The following is a 21,060-nucleotide window of genomic DNA, read 5'->3' as shown; positions in this document are numbered from 1 at the left end:
TTTTTTTTTTAAAGATTTTATTTATTTATTTAACAGAGAGACAGCGAGAGAGGGAACACAAGCAGGGGGAGTGGGAGAGGGAGAAGGAGGCTTCCTGCCGAGCAAGGAGCCCAATGCAGGGCTCGATCCCAGGACCCCAGGATCATGACCTGAGCTGAAGGCAGATGCTTAATGGCTGAGCCACCCAGGCGCCCCATGAGCCCCCCAGGCGCCCCTCAGAGCCATCTTTACAGATGTGGATTTGTACTGCAGAAAGACCACTGACTCCCTAGAAAGTACAAATTCCTGGCGTTTGGGATTTTTTTTTCCATTTTAATTCAGTTCCATACTAGTAATATTTCCTGAGTGCTTACTGTATACAGGCATTATGCCAGTCACTACAAAAATAAAAAACTAAGCAAGCATAGTCCTTGTTATTAAGGAGCCTGCAGTCTATTAAGGTAACTATAAAGGAAGACTTTGGTAATGACACAAGGAATACAAGATGGTTCAGGTAATTTAAATGTGGAAGAGAGTATAGCTGGGTTGGGACCAGAACAGACTCTTAGGAGGATGGGCTTAGGACAGAAAGCTAACTATACCCAAATCATTTTGTGTATCTGCTGAATAAGTGAATTTAGTACATAACAAACATTTACTGAACATCTATGAACCTGAATTATAAAAGGTGCTGGATATACAAGGCTGAATAAGAGTATGCCCTGCCATGAAGAATCTTACAGTCTACTTAAGAAAAGGAAAAAGGAAAAAAAAAATAAAAAGAAAAGGAAAAAGAAAGGATAGCAATCAGGAAAGACAGCATGTGAACACAAAAAGATGAGAAATAACAGGAGAGAAGTTTTAATCATAAGAAACGATATTAACCAAGACACAAAGAATCATCAGTAAGTGGTGAGGCCGGCCTGGGCTTGGGCCAAATGCAAGGGTAGTGGAAGATCAAGTTGAAATATTAAGTTGGTCTTACCGGAAGATTGTCTCATACCTCTTCAGAAGGTCTTGAATGCTAGACTGAGGAATATGAATTACTTCAAAAGATGATATGAAAGGATGGGAGATTTTTTTCCTCTCTTCTTTAAGTTTTTATTTAAATTCCGGTTATTTAACATACAGTGCAATACTAGTGTAAATATAGTGATTCAACACTTCTATACAGCACCTGGTGCTCATCACAAGCACACGCATTACTCCCCATCACCTACTTTACCCACACATACCACATCTTTATCCATTCATCAATCAGTGGATACCTGGGCTGTTTCCACAATCTGGCTATTGTTGAAAATGCTGCTATAAACATCACGGTGCGTGTATCCCTTTGAATTAGTATTTTTGTATTCTTTGGGAAAAATACATTTGTATTCTTTGGGAAAATAGTGCAAATGCTAGATCACAGGGTAGTTATATTTTTAACTTTTTGAGGAACCTCCATACCATTCTCCAGAGTGGCTGCACAGTCTGCATTCCCATCAACAGTGCAAGAGGGCTACCCTTTCTCCACATGCTTGCCAACACCTACTGTTTCTTGTATTGTTGGTTTTAGCCATTCTGACCAGTGTGAAGTGATATCTCATTGTAGTTTGGATTTGCATTTCTGCGGGGAGATTTTTAAGCAAATAAGTCCTATAGCATACAGGCTATGGCTTAGAAGGACAAATGTAGTTGTATTTCATAAGATCTATACACATTGACATAAAACAAAAGTAACTTCTAGGTTACGTGTCATGAGAAGAATGAACTGTTAACCCATGCGTGTAATGTGGTCCTGTTTATGTAAAATGATTTGCATAGAAGACAGTGACTCTCAGCAGTGTTTGTTCTGCTTCCAGTCTACTGGGTAGGAACATGAAGAGGGGCAGGGCAGGGGGAAAGGGAGCCAGTTAATTTTCACTTTACCAATCTGTAAGCCTACACTTTCGTAAAAGAAAACAATGCAAAAAGAAGCAGCTTTGGGGCGCCTGGCTGGCTCAGTCGGTAGAGCGTACAACTCTTGATCTCAGGGCTGTGAGTTTGAGCCCTATGTTGGGTGCTGAGATTATTTAAAAATAAAATCTTAAAAAAAAAAAAGGGGGAAGAAGGAAAGCAGCAGCAGCTTGGGTGTGAAAGGAAGATGGCAAATTGAAAGATGGTGCAGAGATACGCCAGGCTGCACTGCTGCGGGGTTTAACTCTAACTGCCCACACACACATACACTTCTCTCATCTTCTTTTCAGCAAACTTCTCAAAAGAGTAGTCGGTCTCCAATTATTCTCAATCCCCTCTTCTGCCCCAGCATGAGCACAGGCTTCGGTCAGACAGAGCAAAGTCAAACTGTAATTCTACCACTTAGAACACACGCTAATGACTACTGCCCCTGACCTGACCAAGTAAACCTGACCAAATATAACACTAGCCTGTTATACCAACATTATTAGGGGAAAAAAAAATCAGATAATCTAAAAAAAAAAAAAAAATCACTTACTATCTGGAAAGAACCACTGATAAGATTTTTATATATTCAGATTAACTGATTTATTTCTCTCTTGCTCTCTTTTCCCACTTTTGAGGGAAAAGTAAATGTATATCTACAAATTGTTTTGTAATCTGTTTTCATCAGATAATACTCCATAGGGAATATTTTCCATTTTTCCAAGACATAATTTTTAGTTGATCCCTAGTATTCTCTATTCTACAGATGTTCTATAGTTTATTTCCCACTCATCTGACTATGAAGTTTTGGATTGTTCCCAGTATACACTGCTATATGCAATACTGTAATAGAGATCTCTCACATATAGAGGTCTGTCCACATATCTGATTAATTCCACTAGAAAAATTCTTATCGGGAGAATTAGCAAGTCCAAGACGTATAAAATAAAAGTGCCAGTTTGCTTTCCAGAAAGTTTGTCCTAATTTATAGCTTTACCAGCAGGGACCTTCTCATGTCGCTCATCAAACATCTACTTAGTTTTCTTCTATTTTCAAAATTTGTATGTTTTCTTTTCATAGTTTAGTGCTTAGGCAGATTTAAGGTCCTTCAGGTAAGGGTCATTCTACCCATCTGTGTATCTCTTATGGTGTCTACTTTGTTGGGTATTTAGTGCAACCACTTATTAGCACTTTTACTGATCTCTTATCAACTTTAGAGGGTTTTTTAGTAGACTATAATGTTATCCTCAACAGCAATTTTTGTATTCAACTGTCCTCTGTTTTATAGTTTAGGATTTAGTGTGAAATTTCCAAACAATGTGTTTAAGAGTAATGGTTATTATAGGCAATCATGCTTTCTTTCTGATTATAATGGCAATAATAAGCCCAATAAATTACCATTCACTAGGATTGTTGGTGTCTGCTTTAAAATAGATATTTACCATATTAGGCAATATCTTTCTATTTTCTGAAAGTTTTTAATGAAAAAAAAATAGGCTGAATTTCATCAAAAGCCTTTTAGGCCTGTATTGAGATATCATTTTTAAATTTGTTCTATTGAGTTGGATGTTATTAGATTCCCTGGTCTTAATTCATCTTTGTGTTCCTGAGATTAACCAGCTTAGTCATAATGGATCGTATTCATCTGACTCCTACACTCCACCTCCAGAAAACTGCCCAATCAAGTAGATTTTACTCTTCTTGCACCTACGTACCAATTCTTGTCACTACTGTTCTAGTTCAGGCCTTGTTTCTCACCTGGATTCTTATAATGACTTTTAAATACTTCCCCCTCCTGTTCCTGGCTCTTCTTTTCAATTATATATGTAGTCCTATAATTGCATTAAATTTATATAGAACCACTTGAGAACTGATATCTTTATGAAACTAAGCCTATCAATGAATATGAACAATCTATTTATAATTTATAATTTTCTGCAAAAAGGTCTTACACATACTCTGTCATAGTTATTTCCTAAGTACCTTATGGGTTTTGGTGCTACCGTAAATGGGTGGTATCTTTTTATGTCTTTTCTTCAATGTCATCACTCTAACCTGGCTACTCACTTTCAACTCTAGCCTGGATTGCAATATGACCTGATTTCTCCACTTGCATTCTTTCCCCCTCTAATCCATTCTACCACACATTACCTTTTTAAAATGAAAGATCATGTCACTATATTGCTTCAACCCTTCAGTGCACCTAGGAAAACAAGACAAATTCTTTAGCAACTGTCTAGACCTTGTGTAATCAAGTCTCTGTCTGCCTCTCTGGTCTCATCTCCCTTGTTTATCTCCCCTGGTCTTCTTTAAGTGCTGAAACACACTAAGCTCTCCCCAGGTCTTTGCACTTGCTCTTCCCTCTGCCTAGTACACTCTTACCACCGTTCTTTTGTGTCTTTTAAGTCTGAACTCAAATGTCACCTCCTTAGAGATACATCCCCTGGCCACTGCATCTGAAGTAGGTCCCCTATGTTATTCCTTTTATCCTCTTGTTTCTTTTGTAGAATCTACTATAGTTCATAATGATTTTATTCACTTTTTTTGGTCTGCTTCCTCTTTGGACAGCTAGAGTGGGTCTGGAGGATCCAAGACGGCCCCACTCACATGACTGGAGCCCTGGTTCTGGCTGTCGACTGGGACACCTTAGTTCTTTGCCTCATGGTCTCTTTTTCCAGCTGGAAAGTTTGGACTTCCCTAAAGAGCAACTGTGTCCTGAGAGATTAACTCTGAACACAAAAGCTGCAAGATCTCTAAAGGCCTAGCATTGACAGTCGTCCAAATCATTCCTGTCCCATTGTATTAGTCAAAGCAGGTCACAGGGCTGGTGTCTTTTTTAAATGATGTTTTCTGTTTGTTGCTGGTACACAGAAAAGCAATTGACTTCATTATACTAATTTTATAGCCAATCACTTTACTAAACTCTCTTATTATTTTTAATAACTTGGTAATTGTAGATAAACTTGCTTTATTTCTGGTCAGAAAATGTCATTTGTAATATACTAACTTACTGAAATATATTAAGTCTTACTTTATGATCTACTGTGTACCCCCATTTTTTTTCAACTGTTCCATATGTCTGAAAAGAATACGAATTCTCTAATTGCTGGGTATGTAATTCCAGAAATGACTACTATATTAAATTTGTCAATTGTCAAAATCTTCTGTATCTTTACTGATTTTACATCGCTTGACCTATCAATAATGGGAAGATATGTTGCAATCTCCTATGATCATAGATTTCTCAATTTTTCCCCAATAAAAAATTAATTATGCAAATTTGGTTTAATCAACTAGAACAATCCAGGTTCCAGTGGGTTCACACAAGTTCAAAATTATATCATCTTGGTAAATTGTTTATCATTATGTAACAGTCCTCTCTACTGCTAAGCCTAACATGTTTGATATTAATTCTGTTATGCCAACTTCCTTCTGGTATTTGCCTAGTATATCTTTTTCCTTTCTACTACTGCAACTCTGGGTAAGAGCATATAACTGAATTTTGTTTAATCTTATCTTTCTTAACCAGTGAGTTTATTAACAGGTATCATGAATATATAAATCTAGATAGATAGATAGATAGATATCCGGACTTACCATCTCACGTTTAAATATTCATTCCACTTTTTTCCACGCTTCTTGCTCCTTTTTATAAATTTGTTCCTTTGTCCTTTTTCTCTCTACTTGTTATTTATACACTCTATTTTAGATTTACTTTTAAATTTTTAATGTATGCATTTAGCTTAACAAAGTTAAAAAATATCTTAACACCCTGTCCCCAAATAATAATTTAAAAAAACTAGAATACTTCAACTCCAGAATTCTCTTCAGTCTTGACTTACAGTGCTCTTAGCTGACATATATGTTAACTGAACAATGTTCTCTTTTTTACATTTTTATTTATTTTTAGCTCTTTTTTAAATAAAACTTTCCCCAGTAAAAAATAATTATTTTATATAGACAATGTCTGCCATTTTATGTATTTAGCATTCTTTTCTGAATCTCACACTAACCTTCCTACACCTCAGACATTCTGGATTAATTTTCCTTTTCTTGAAATATACCCTTTATACATTCCTTTACTGCAGACATCTCACAATGATAAATTCTCTGAGTTTCTGTTCATCTGTAACAGTCTTCATTTCACCTTTGTTCATTTTTTTAAAGATTTATTCATTTGAGAGAGAGAGAGAGCAAGCATGAGAGGGAGAGGATGAGGGAGAGTGAGAGAGAATCTCCAGCAGATCCCCACGCTGTGCGCGGAGTCTGATGCAGGGCTTGATCTCAGGACCCTGAGATTATGACCTGAGCCGTAACCAAGAGTTGGATACTTAACTGACTGTGCCACCCAGCTGCCCCCATTTCACCTTTGTTCTTAAAGATTTTTTTTCTGAGTACACAATTCCAGGTTCATCATTATTTTCTCTAGAAAATATTCTGCTGTCTTTTGAGTTCCACTATTGCTCCTCAGAGTTCCTTGTAACTGTCACTCCTTTGTGGGTGACTTCTTTCAGGATCTGTCTTTGGTGCTCTGCAGTTCCATGAAGGTTTCTCTTGATATGGATCTTGTTTTATTTATTCTGCTCATTCGTTTATCTAGTGCCAATGTCAATCCAAGCCCCTCTAATTTCTTCACATGGCCATCTCATCCTTACCCTACCTCTTCCTCACTAAACCTCATCCATATCTGGAATTCGCTAGACTTTTTCTTGCCTCGGGGCTTTTGTTCTGTATTTTCTTTTGCTGAGAACAAAAGGTGGGAGAGCCTTCCCACCTCTCCTTTGCCCGCAAACTCTCACTTCTTTAGATCTCAATTCAATATTGATTCCTGAGAGTCTTTCCTTGACCCCGCCCTCCCTCCAGGCTGCATTGCTATGCTAGTTCCTCTAACAGCATACCATTTTCCCTCCCCTTTGCGATTACAGTTGACCCTTGAACAATGCAGGAGTTAAGGGCACCAAACGCCGTGCAGTTGAAAATCCATGGCTAACTTTTGAGTCCTCTAAAACTTAACTATTGACAGCCTACAGTTGATGGGAAGCCGTACTGAGAACATGAAGAGTCGATGAACACATATTATACATTAACACGTTACACATATTATATACTGTATTCTTACAATAAAGTAAGGTAGAGAAAAGAAAACGTTATTAAGAAAATCCTAAGGAAAATAGATTTACAGTATTATACTATATTTATTGAAAAAAATGTGCATGTAAGTGGACTCGTGCAGTTCAAATCCATGTTGTTCAAGGGTCGACTATACATTTACATGTTGTTAGCATCTGTTTCCTCCACTAGCCTGTATACGACGTAGGGATAATGACTGCACCTGGCTTCATTCACCATCCTATACTCATAGCCTAGCACAGTGCCTGGCAAACAACAGGCACTCAATAAATTCATGTTGAATAAACAAGTGACCAAATGAGAATCCAACTTCCTTTACATGGCATATAACACCGCTCCTAGAGCTGCACTTGCTACTTATTCCCTTTCCTAAAATGCTACTCTCTCCGCCTGCGAACTCCTTTTTCAGCAGAGAAATGGAGCCTTCCTTTACAAAACTTGCCCACACATGAGCAGAGTTTTGCTGCCTGTCTATGCACCCCTAGAATCTCAATCATAGCCCTCACCCCAGTGTACTCTACTTACTGACATCTGCCTCCTCCTCAAGATGGAAGCCCTAGAGTCCACTGCACCTCACAGGCTGGGCGTTTGAGAAATGCCTGAGGGAAAAGACGACTGGCAATGCACTGCAGGGTGGAACAGCTGATGGTGCCAGGTCTTTGAGGAAATAAGAAGGAATGAGATCAGGAGATGAAGAGATTAGCCTCACCAGAGATAACATATGCCACTCTTCAGAAAGAGAATGAAATCAAGTGGGGTAGGGTGATGAAAACAGACTGAGGGAAAAGGAAGGAAGTTGCTGAGTTGACTTTTTATGTTCTCAGCAAAATGTGAGGCAGCCATTCCTCTTAAAGGGACAAGGATGGAAGCTCGTGTGATGGTACCAGACAGAACAGAACAGCCACTTTGTTCAATGCTTAAGTCTTAGCAACAGCTGACTACCACGTAATGAGTACAAGACTACCACAAATTCCTTACCCAGTCATGCTTTCCCAAACCCAAGGATGCATCAATAAGTGAACCTACACTGTCCCAGCGCAGTTTCCAGAGGTAAAATCTGATCTAAGTGGCTCCATCCTTTTAAAGGTCAGTCACTTCACATTCAAACATTTTAAGGGAAGGAACCTCTGATTTAAACTACACGAAATCATACAAAGAAAGTTGAATGTATTTTTAATACAACATGGCCTCTCTCCCATGCCTCCTGCACTGAGCGGTATCTCTTCATATAAACAAACAAAAAGATGTAATGTTCCTTTCTGTATCAATTTGCACAGTCTTCCAAATCACCTTGCACAAAGGAGGCATTCAAGTAGTTTTAAAATTGAAATAAATAAGAGGTGTTTAAGTCTCTTAGTAATTCCCACAAATTTGAGGAGGGAAATTTACAAATCTTTCTGAAATAACATAAACATGTCTCTCCTTGTGAAAGAGGAATGGGCAATAGAAAAAAAAATAGAGCAGTAAAAGAGATGGGAATTACTCAAAAATGTTCTTTGTTGACCACACTAGTGGATTCAGTGGATATCTCATCAGACCTTTCAATTTACAAAGCCTTGACAACAGTTAAGTGTGCAAAATTTGTAAGGGCTGGATCTATGGGAAAATAATGGGTGTATTCACCTTTGAAGTACCCACTGTTTCATTCATGTGGGTACCAATTATGTCTGAGCACTGTCTTCAAAAGCCATCTAGCTTCTATAGCTCTTATTTTCTTCCAATCTCAAAAACCTATTATTCTTTACACTTGAAGACCTCCAAGAGAACAAAGGGTCTAACTATTAAAGCAAAAGGTAAAGATATCCAATGGGAAAACTCAAAGTAATGATTTTATTATCTCTTCCCAGTGACTCTCTTTTTCCCTCTGGGGGCCACCGAGAATAAATAAAAACTGTGGAGGCGTAGGTTAGGAAAAATTCACTATGTTATTTAATGAAATGCTGTAATCCCATCTAAAATGTCCATATAGCTTCATGTTAACTGTATGTCTATAGGCTATCACAGATTTCAGTCCTACAACGGTAAGGTTTAAACTAGTATGAATAAAAATTAAATAAACCCCATAACAGTTAATAAGGAAAGAAATTAACAGAGGTCAGGCTAAGTGGCTATGATGCTATAAAACTACAAGGTTAATCAAGGAAATAAAAACTTTAGTACATTTTAAAAGTGAATCAGCCCCAAAGAATTGAAGACGGCTCTATTCACAACAGCCAAAAGGTGGAAACAACCCAAATGTCCATCAACTGATGAATGGATAAACAAAAATGTAGTCTCTCCATACAATGGAATGTCACTCAGCCATAAAAAGGAGTGAAGTACTGATCCATGCTACAACATGGATACACCTTGGAAAACGTTATGCCGAGTGAAAGAAGCCAGACACAAAAGGCCACATATTGTGTGGTTCCACTTATAGGAAATATCCAGAAGAGGCAAACCCATAAAGGCAGTCAGTGGATTAGTGGTTGCCAGGAGCTGGGGAGAGGAGAATAGAGGGGTATGGAAGAGTGGGAATGACTGCTTCAAAGGTACAGGATTTCCTTTTGGGGTAATTAAAATGTTCTGGAACTAAACACTGGTGACGGTTGCACAATGTTGTTGATGTCCTTAATGCCACTGAACTATATACTTTAAAATGGTTGAAATGGTGATTTTTATGTTATGTGAATTTTATCACTTAAAAAAAAAGTGGGTCACAGCTTTCCATTTTATTCTAGAAATAAGAATTGGAACATAGTGTATCCTACTTAACCTAGCAAACACACACTGAAAACCTTTATTCTGACCTACGAATTCCGAGCATGGTTTTGCTGTGTATGCATTCCTTAGCCCAACTACTTAAACTCTCCGAACCTCCCTATCTACAAAACGGGCATACTAACAGCATCTATCTTATACAGATGTTGCAAAGATAAAATGGAGATAATACTGTCTAAGCACAGTGCCAGGTAAGAGTAACTGCAAAACAAGTTAGTTATAATTTCCCCGGAAACTCTACAATCTTCAATGTTAGAAATAAAACCTTACCTAGATCAAAGACTGTTGCAGGATCATTTGTGGACCTTTGGAGTTCCCTGAGACCCTTTGAGGGGAGTCCATGAAGTCAAAACTATATTTATATTAATTGTAGGACATTATTTGCCTTTTTCACTGTTATGACATCCACATGGACAGAGCAAAAGCAATGCTGGGTAAAACTGTTGGCACCTTAGCATGAATTAAGACATAGTATCAAACTGTACTAGCAGTAGTATATTCTTCACTAGACATCCACAGTTTTTTTTTTTTAAATCTAGTTTCATTTATACTTGATGAAACAGTAAAAATGATTAATTTTATTAAATCTCAGGCCTTTAGTATATGCGTTTTTTTAAAACAAAGATTTTATTTATGTATTTGAGAGAAAGAGAGAGAGAGAGCATGAGCAGGGCAGAGGCAGAGGGAGAAGCAGACTCCGGGCTGAGCAGAGAACCTGACACGGGGCTCGACCCCAGGACCCTGGGATCATGACCTGAGCCAAAGGCAGAAGCTGAACTGACTGAGCCAAGCATGCGCCCTGAGTACATGCCTTTTTAAGATTCCTGTGTGATAAGCTGGCAGTATGTATGAAGCAGTTGGGCTGTATACCAAAGTAGAAGGCTCTCTGCAGGAAAAGCACTTGCGAGGTTTTCAGAGCTGGAGTTGAACTAGCCTCTTTGTCCATGAACACCATTTGTATTTGAAAGAACGACTGACAGACAAATTATGGTGATTCAGACTTGGTTATCTGACAGACATTTTCTCAAAAAAGAACTTTAAGGAAAACAGTATTTTTGGCCAATAATAAAATTCAAGCTTTCAAGTGAAAATGAGAATTTTAGAAAATGTGTATCTGCTACCATGAGCTTGACAGCAGCTTCCTAATGCTTAAAGACTGTGATGAAATTAGCAGCGTGATTAATACATTTTTAATATTGCACAATGAAACGTGTCAACATTTGGAAGATCTGCATAACTCAGTGAACCAGTAAGGTCTAAATGACCAATACAAAATTGTGCATGGGTCAAAGATCCAGTCAAAATGCAAAAGAGACCAATGGATTTTAACGTAAGAGTATGAAATGTTCGCCAATCTGGTTTCTGATTTCACATTGCAAATGACCTTTTCGAAACTGTAACTTATCAAGTTTTAGCGTAGTACCAAATATCCAGAATCATCTGAAAATACCATTAAAGTACTCTTCATTTTCCCAAATACATTTCTGTGTGAGTCCAGATTTTCTTATATACTTAAATCAAAACAACATACTGCAACAGACTGAACAGAGAAGACGATATAAGAACCCACCTGTCTTCTATTAAGGCAACTTACAAAAATGTAAAACAATGCCTATCTTCTCACTAAATATTTTTGGTTTGGGAAATAGATTTCTCATGAAAATGTGTTATCTATGTAAACAAAAAATATCTTGTTACTATTTTTAATAAACTATCAAATGTTAAATTTTGCAGTTTTAACTTCTAATAAGGTAAATATTGATAACTATAACCCATATAAAGAGAGGCTCTTTGGTGTCCTCAATAATTTTTAAGAAATTAAAGTGATTATGTGACCAAAAAGTTTGAGAACTGCTACCTTATCATTCACTGTTTTTGTTCACAAAACTGAAAAGTAATCTACCCCATACATAGCAGCCCTACAACACGGTGAAGACATTTGGATAGTTATAGCTTATAACACAAAGTAAGTGATCCATACCAGATATCAAATTCCAACCCAGTAGAAATGTTTTAGGATGTCCTAAAGGAACAATGTGCCCCCCTACTTTTTAAGGTAAGGTATTAGAACGCTATTTAGCCATATGCCAGTATCTAAGAAAAGACAAATCTGGTCCAAAACGCACACAAGACCAGATTCTATATCGTCCTTTCCTACCTTCCTCCATTCACTTACAATTGAATTGAGATAGGAGATAATTGAGAATACCAATTTGAATTGAGATAAGAGACACCTTACAAGGGATCTTCTACAAAAGCAAATCAATCTGGGGGCCTGCCTAGAGACTATGATTCTGTCTAGAGGGTTTCTGGTTCAGCATGAGCTCTGTTCTATCCTGCCTTAATAAAAACACCACGAAAACAAACTTCCAATTCAAGTTTGGCTCCTCTACTCACTGAAGACCTTGACTAGACTAATAAATGGTGTTAACATTGGAAATGGCTCTGAATGCCTAGGCTAGCCTCAGAAATAGCCTGGTTTGCAGACCAAGAATCCCTACAAGTGATCTCAGTTTGATAATAACACCAGTAAAAAACAGTAAACATTTGTTGATGTGTGTTTTGATGATGTTTGCATGCGCTAAAAGCAGTGTTCTAAGCATTCGTGTAAATTAACTTAATCCTAATGATCTTACAGAGTTTGTATAGTTATCCCCATTTTGTCCTGGTATTCACTAGATCTGCATTATGTCACTTTTACAACTGCCATCCTAAATTCCCATTTTTCCTGCCTCCTATAGCCCTGAGAAACATGAAGAAAGCACTGAGCTCATAAGAACTAGATTGCTATAACCCAAGTAACTCAATAATTATCAGATTAAAATCTGATCCTTTTTCCTACAACAAATTCCTCTTTTAAGATAGTACCTTCCTATGTTAAAAAAAGAAAACTGACACATTCTACAATAATAAGATCTCAAAGAAAAGGAATAAAACTTGTTGAACTTCTAGGAATGCTTTTAGGAACTTCTTGATGAAAGCAAAGAAGCATTCCAGAAACATACCTGTTGGAGCCATCTTTCATATGGACTTTGGCATAAAGAACATCCACCATGCCAGGATCATCGTTCATGTATTCTATCCCTGCCATCTCTACTTCTAAGGGTTTGCCCCCAGAAATGTCACTGCAAAGGAAAAAACATTAGATTTTTATAATTGTTTAAACTGAAAGGACTATTATATTTTAAACATGGTTATTATACATAGTCAAATATTACATATGAAATCATTGGGTTTTTTTTTACTAACAATATTATCTAATCATCCTTCTAATTTCAAAATTAACACGTTCTATGCACACCAACTAGAAACACAAGTATTTCCAAAGTCACACTATAGTTATCTCAATACCAGTTTATTAAGACTCAGAGGAAAAAGCCGAGGAATGACAGTTCTGATTGACAAAGACATTCACTGTGTTGCTCATCTCTCGGGCTTTATTTCATTATTTCTACAAGCCGCAAACACCATTTTACTCATCTAACAATGGTGGAGGCATAAAGTAGTATCACATCTCTAACAGCAATTTGGCAGTATTTATAAAAAGGCTTCAATAATAGAAACCCTTTTTTGTCCAAGTAATTCAATTTCTAGGAGCCAAACCTAAGGAAATAATTATGAATTCAGCTACATATCCAACCATAGCTGATAAAGGAAAGCTCTTTACAGAAGAATTCCAACTGATAAACGCAGAAATAATGATGAAATTAGAATATCACCATTTTGCAATCCCTGAGAAATAATGGATGAAGACAATGATTAGCAATGGCTGCTAAAACTTAACGGCAAAAGGCTGGGGAAAGTATAGAGAGATCCCTATAGGCGGCTGCCCACACCTGAACCCATGATCAGGCTTATCACACACACAAAAAAGAACAACCAGACAATACATGCTTCCTGATATGATGTAACAGGTTATACTCATCCTCATGGAAAATAATTTATGCATAGGGTTTGACTGAGGCATTGTCTGGAGCAGCCAAAGATTGGCAACAGATTAAATACTCAATAGGGTTTTAAGAAAGGTGCATGACAATGTGCATGCTATATATTACTATGTGTGCAAAAGATAGGGGTAAGAAAATTTATACATACACACACACGTATACATTTCCTTGTACATACATAAAATCTCTGGAAGGATACGAAGAAACTACTAAAATCTGTTGCCTTTAGAGAGGAGAGCAGGATGCTTGGTGGGAATAGCAGTGGAAAGGAAACTCTTCACTGCATATCCTTTGAATCTTTAAAATTTTTAATAAATGTGTTTAAAACCCTACGAGGCCAGGAAGTCTATCCCTCTTGTCTACTCCTATATCCCCAGCACCTGGCACAGTGCCTTCTGTGAAATAGGTACTCCATAAATCTCTGGTAAACACTGATCAGATGTTCTAAAGAGAGAAGATTTTCTGGATTTTGAGAATTTTGAGAAGACTGTGGACGGACTCATGCTTATTTTGTCAAAACCATGTGGTACTCCTCAAAGACAAAAGGATGTTAGGACCCATCAAAAGGCAATTCTCAAAAAAGCAAAACAAAAAAGTTCTCTTGATATTGAACCAAGGTCCCAGGGAGACCTTTTGTAGCCTAGGAATCTTCATAGTAAAGATTCTCTTAGGGGCACCTGGGTGGCTCAGTCAGTTAAGCATCTGCCTTTGACTCAGGTCATGATCCCATGGTCCTGGGATCGAACTCCGCACCAGACTCCCTGCTCAGTGGGGAGTCCGCTTCTCCCTCTCCCTCCCCACCACCCTGCTCATGTTTTCTCTCCCTCTCAAATAAATAAAATCTTAAAAAAAAAAAAGTTTCCCTTAAAACTTCAAGACCATATTATTGCACAAGACCAGGATTTCTTTCAGTAAGAAACTCAATAACTATTTTGGACAGATATTCGAGAAAAATTATTGCCTTCATCATAAGTATCCCTATTACCACCTCTAGTAAGTGGGATATTCTAAAACACAAGCCAAGCTCTGAACTGTTATTACCTGAGGCCTGTAGCTTCAACCAACAACACAGTGTATCTCCATTCCAAGTAATAGCCAAAGACTTCAATATGAAAGACTGCCATTCAATCCTATCAAAGTGCAGCCAACCAAACTTACGTGAGAAAAACAGTTTAACACAGACTATAAATTCCTCTACTGGTTTCAGCTCTAACCCTGCATAGTTAGATCACCCAAAAGCACCACACCATTGGTTTAGTTTCCCACTAAAATGTTTTTACTGGATTATGTCTAATGTTATACCCTCAAATTCTAGGGATCAATACAAGAGAGAACCATGTGAACAATGTTTTTGTATCTTCTGCAAAATTCCTGTTGAAGACACTGCTCATCATCATTTTGGTTTAATATTTACACGACAAGTTTTTCTCGGATTGAGAATGAGCAAAGGATTCTCTCCTTAAAAAATTGTTATCCTCCTTTTTATCAGATAAGAAGTATAATCGATGTGTTTCCTTCTGGAACGTAGTTCAAGTATACCAGTGCTTGAAAACTACCAAATTCTATTTATTGCTCAAGTACAATTATGACCTTTCCTTGGTTTTCAGGTAAACATTTTCTTCCCATTCCATCTTTATGGTTTCTGAGCTCCCTGACTTTAACATTTCTTCTGTATGTATGTCCTCACTTCGAACCACCTCAAATCTTTAGAATCAGATGGGGTACCAAGAACAACAAAAAATGAAACAATGAAACAGGATCTAAAGCCTGCCTTAGAAGTAGGATCAGAAACTCTTCCGACCTTCCCCAGGATGTACCAAGACGGAGAGAAATTCGGTGGTTTGCCTGATAAATGCTCTTTGTCTTGGTGACAAAACTTTTCCATCCAGGACACCAGCGAGCACACTTTTCAACTGAGTGACATCTGAGGCAATGATTGGGAAGCAACATTTGTCCGTGGGTATTCTTCCTTTTCTCTCCTCACTCTTGTCCCTTTTTCTCTTATTATTTGGTGTTACCTCAGGCCTATGGGGAACACTTAGCTACAAGAGGAGTGATACTGGAATTTAAAAGTGCTGCGTATCTGTCAGACTACACACTCAGAGCCACGGCACGGCTTGTGCTCTACATCTCACAAAGAAAAGTCACAAGGGAGACATTTAAAGCTTCAGCGTTTACTGAACACTGAATAATTCATTCGAAATCGATAGAGCTACATGAGCCGTTAGCCTGAGAACTGACATCAAAGTTCTGTTTCTGGTCAGGTAACATCCCTTGAACTTAAAAAACACCCTAAAATTTAAAACAAATATTCAACTACCCATTTCTTTAAAATATCTAGATAGCAGCACAGTTTTTAATTCAATCCAAGCCTAGCCCCATTTATTTAATATCTCAATTTAAAAAGCCATCTAAGTAAGTACCACAGCATGTTATATATTAGTCTGTTCAATTTCAGTGTTTTCCTTTCTCATATTTTAATTTGGAATCTTTACATTATAAAAGGTTCAGATTAGAAATGCCATTATTTACTGACAGTTTCTCTAAGTATACCAAGTACAAAGGCTGAGCTCTAAGAGTAAGAGTAAGGAAGGGAAAAAAGCTAAATGATACATTTTACTCACCAGGGCTACAATATAAGTGTGTGTGCATGTGTGCATTCATGCGTGTATGTGTGTGTGTGTGTGTGTGTGTATGTGTATACATGAACTTTTTTTTTAGGAAACATTTTTTTTCCTTTTAGGGAAACAAGGCACTTCTAACCAATCTAAACAGCCAATTCTGATTCTCATTCTCCTCAGAAATAAATTAATTTTGCACTACGTACTTTTTAAACAAGAGTATGTGGCAGAGGAGAAGGTGGGAGAAGTGGGCTGGGGAGGCTCACTTTACTTGCTGGTTTCAAATCTTTCCAGCTTTTTTGAAAAAAGCATCTTCAAAAAAATTTCTGCCTGCACTGCACATTTTTGGCAGTGCAACTTTGTCCTATTTCAAAAGCTTTGCTGAATTTGAAAAACTACAATTACTGTTTTCATCCTGTCATGTCAAAAATTCTTAGGAACTATTAAGGCTGCTCTTCATTTCCTATGCACACCAACCCTGACATGCTTAAAGGGCTCAGATTTGGCATTTAGTCACAAAAGGCACCAAGAGACATAAAAGGGAGGAACTCAGCTAAATCCTCACATAGCTCAGGATGAAGCTTCAGTGATTAAAAACCTGTGACCTGATTTTCGTAGGTAAAAAAACAAATACTTCCTGAAACAAATATTTTATCTACCTTTAAATTTCTTCTTAGTAAGATTATCCCAATGGCAGCCAAGAAAATGTGGCTGTTGTCAGTTTCACTTAGCAAAAAATGATCTGGAAATAAGTTAAGGTATCAGGACTAACTCTTAAACCACGTAACATTGCTCTGCTTTGTAAGGTGAAGCATAAAGTTTTATCTTAGGCAAGGAAATTGTAAATAATTACCCAAGAATTTTGAATTTGAGGTTAAGATGGAGAGAAAGTTATGTCCATCAGTGAGCAAAGATCAAGACAAAGAAGTATTCTTTGCAGACTGCAAACCCAATCAGCTTAGATTTTGCTCAAGAAAAATATCTTGTCCTCAAAACAATGGAAAAGGAGAACTGGCCCACACATAAGTCATTATATTAGACAGTTTCATACACAACATACACATGAAAAAAATTTTAATCCTTTTACCTTGTCTTATCCAATGAACTAGGGAACCCACTTCTACAAGACCGTATTAAAATAGTATGGGACCTGAATATTTTAACTGAATTAAAAAAACCTCTTCAAATGAGTCATTTTCCAAATTTCTTATTCTTCATCAATCTTAAGAAAAAGGAGCAAATGGGAGGGAAAAGATGATTCTTTAAAAGAAAGCTGTTAGGTCAGATGTACATGTATATTAAAATTTTATAGGAAAAAGAATAACAACTCTGCCCACAGAATAGCAATGTTTTCCCTGAGCCAAAACAGACTGCTTAGACAGTTTTTGGTATAAATAAAGGTATAAAAACTACCCGTATTTTATTTTATTTTATTTTATTTTATTTTATTTTATTTTAAAGATTTTATTTTTTATTTATTCGACAGAGATAGAGACAGCCAGCGAGAGAGGGAACACAAGCAGGGGGAGTGGGAGAGGAAGAAGCAGGCTCATAGCGGAGGAGCCTGATGTGGGGCTCGATCCCAGAACGCCGGGATCACGCCCTGAGCCGAAGGCAGACGCTTAACCGCTGTGCCACCCAGGCGCCCCAAAACTACCCATATTTTAAAAAGAAAATTAAAGTCCATTTCTTGAAATACAATGAAGACCTTTGTAAGGAACCATATTATATAATATTTGAGTTACTGTAGTAACAGAATAATGGCCCTCCAGAGACACTCACATCTTATTCTCTGCAATTTGTAAATATGCTACCTTACATGGCAGACAGACTTTTGCAGATGTGATTAAGGTTAAGGAGTTTGAGATGGAACAATTATCCTGGATTATCGGGATGGGCTAAATCAAATCACAAGTCCTTAAAAGCAGTGAACCTGCCCCTATTATGGCCAGAGAGAGAGATGCAATAACAGAAGGGTCAGAGAGAAAGACAGCTGCTATTGCTGAAGGTGGAGGAAGGGGGTGACTAGCCAAAGAATGTGGGTGTGGCCTCTATTTTTTTTTTTTTAAAGATTTTATTTATTTATTTGACAGAGAAAGAGACAGCCAGCGAGAGAGGGACCACGGGCAGGGGGAGCAGGAGAGGAAGAAGCAGGCTCCCAGCAGAGAAGCCTGATGCAGGGCTCAATCCCAGAATGCCCGGATCACGCCCTGAGCCGAAGGCAGACGCCCTATGACTGAGCCACCCAGGCGCCCCTGGGTGTGGCCTCTAGAAGACGTGCTTTAAAAGCAAGGAAATGAACTCTTCCTTTGAGCCCCCAGAAAGGAACACAACCCTGATGACACTTTGATTTTAGCCCAGTGAAACCCATATCAGACTACCCCACGGAATTATAAGATTATAAATTTTCACTGTTCTAAGCCACCAAGCTTGCAGTAATGTGTTCAGCAGCACAAAAACTAGTACCGTATCCTATACTGTTCAAAAGGTAATGAAAAGAATTTCCTTTTGGAGAAAATAATGGGATGTCCTGTTAAGAACAAAATTTGCCTACTGAATAATATAATTTAAGGTAGAATCTTTCCATAAAAATTTGTAAATATATGCTTTAAATCCATTTTAAGCCTTTCAGACAATGGTCCAATATTAAGTGTTACAACTGGGTGAGTCAACAAACGTTGTCGCCACGTGACAAAAATAAGTTTGCCTAAGTGCAAAAAGTCTGTGATACCAAAGAGAAGCCAGTACGAGGTGACCACCCTTCCCCATTCCTGTGGATTACTCACTCAATGAATTCCTCTTTACACTGCTGTAGCATCTCACATGTCTGCTGGATCTCTTGCTCACTCAAAAGCACCAACATCCCAATGGTTAGGTGAAGCTTTTTGGGATTCTGGAAAATGGTGCTATCAACCCCATGATCCTGTTGTCAAGGGAGAAAAACAAGAAACTCAGCCCACATTAAAGTAAATGGCAGGAATAGAATTTAGAGTCCAGAGATAAGCCGACACATCCATGACCAGTTGATTTTCAACCAGGTACCAAGACAATTTAACGGAGAAAGAAGTCTCCTCAACAAATGGTACTAGGACAACTGAATAACCACTTGCAAAAGAATTAAGTTGGACCCATACCTTATAGCATATACAAAAATTACATCAAAATGGATCAATGACCTAAATATAAGAGCTAAAACCATAAAACTCTTAGAAGAAAGAGTTTTCTTAGGGGAAAATCTATATGACCTTGGACTTGGCAATAGATTCTTAGGTATGAATTCAATAGTATGGGCAACAGAAGACAAAAATAGATAAATAAGACTTCACCTAAATTAAAAACTTTTGTGTATCAAATGACACTATTAAGACAGTGAAGGGGCGCCTGGGTGGCACAGCTGGGGCGCCTGGGTGGCACAGCGGTTAAGCGTCTGCCTTCGGCTCAGGGGGTGATCCCGGCGTTATGGGATCGAGCCCCACATCAGGCTCCTCCGCGATGAGCCTGCTTCTTCCTCTCCCACTCCCCCTGCTTGTGTTCCCTCTCTCGCTGGCTGTCTCTATCTCTGTCGAATAAATAAATAAAATCTTTAAAAAAAAAAAAAAAGACAGTGAAAACACAACCTAGAGAATGACAGAAATGTTTGCAAATCATATATCTGATAAGGGTATATATCCCTAATATATAAAGAACACAACTCCACAACGAGAAAGAAAAAAACCCAATTTTTAAAATAGAAAATGAACTTGAGGGGTGCCTGGGTGGCTCAGTTGGTTAAGTATCCGACTCTTGATTTCGGCTCAGGTCATGATCTCAGGGTCATGAGACTGAGCCCCACCTTGGGCTTCACCCTGGGCACGAAGCCTGCTTAAGATTCTCTCTTTCCCTCTGCCCCTCCCCGACCCTAAAAAAAAAAGAAAGAAAATGAACTTGAGTAGACATTTTTCCAAAGAATAAATACAAATGGCCAACAAGCACATGAAAATGTTCAACTTCATGAGTCATTAGGGGAATGCAAATCAAAACCACAATAAGGTAACATTTCATATCCACTAGGCTGGCTATAACCAAAAAAGCAGAAAATAACAAATGCTGGCAAGGATATGCTTTTGGGATGATGAAAATGTTTCAGAATAATACAGAGCTGGTAGTTGCACAACTCTGTAAATGCACAAAATTCCACTGAATCTCTCCCTTTAAAACGCTTTTGTGTTACGTGAAATTCACCTCAATAAAAAAAAACAATTTTTTTTTTAAAGAACTGGTAGCCTGATAGAATGGCATGCCCAAGAGAAAAAGAATGCCATCTAAATGTAGGCTCTACGAATATCTTTTGCTCCTTTACCAACTTCGTCAGGCCCAGAGCAACTGGACCTCTTACAGGATTCCCTAAAGAACAATACAGTCTCTATAAGAAATACTGTTTCTATCTTAGCAGACATTGTATTATTTTCAGGTAAAATATTACGTGTTAAGAATAAATTCTCCCAAGCAGAGAGATGAGTGAAAAATGAATTTGGAGAGATATGCAGACACTGGAGTTACCACATCAATATAGTCATCCTTTTTTTTGTCATTCATCATTCCTCACACTTTAAAACATTTGCCTCAGGGGGCGCCTGGGTGGCTCAGTCGTTCTGGGATCGAGCCCCGCATCAGGCTCCTCCGCTAGGAGCCTGCTTCTTCCTCTCCCACTCCCCCTG

The 21,060-nt window shown here is 38.0% G+C and overlaps 1 protein-coding gene across 4 annotated transcripts in view; it reads right to left on the bottom strand.

Annotated features, from left to right (window-relative positions):
• ASCC1 (activating signal cointegrator 1 complex subunit 1) overlaps positions 1 to 21,060 on the bottom strand; it is a 92,932-nt gene that overhangs the window by 34,996 nt on the left and 36,876 nt on the right. For all 4 annotated transcript variants that reach the window (XM_026504422.4, XM_026504425.4, XM_057308399.1 and 1 more), the window contains exons 6-7: positions 19,150 to 19,286; positions 12,801 to 12,920 (exon numbers count right to left, since the gene is read on the bottom strand). In XM_026504422.4, the coding sequence (XP_026360207.1) occupies positions 12,801 to 12,920; positions 19,150 to 19,286 (257 nt within the window). The remainder of the gene's footprint in view (positions 1 to 12,800; positions 12,921 to 19,149; positions 19,287 to 21,060) is intronic.

The sequence above is a fragment of the Ursus arctos genome, unplaced genomic scaffold (genome assembly GCF_023065955.2).
Source record: "Ursus arctos isolate Adak ecotype North America unplaced genomic scaffold, UrsArc2.0 scaffold_7, whole genome shotgun sequence".
Taxonomy (NCBI): Eukaryota; Metazoa; Chordata; class Mammalia; order Carnivora; family Ursidae; genus Ursus; species Ursus arctos.
Note: the sequence above shows the minus strand (reverse complement) of the source record. Positions and strands in the feature narration are given on the sequence as shown.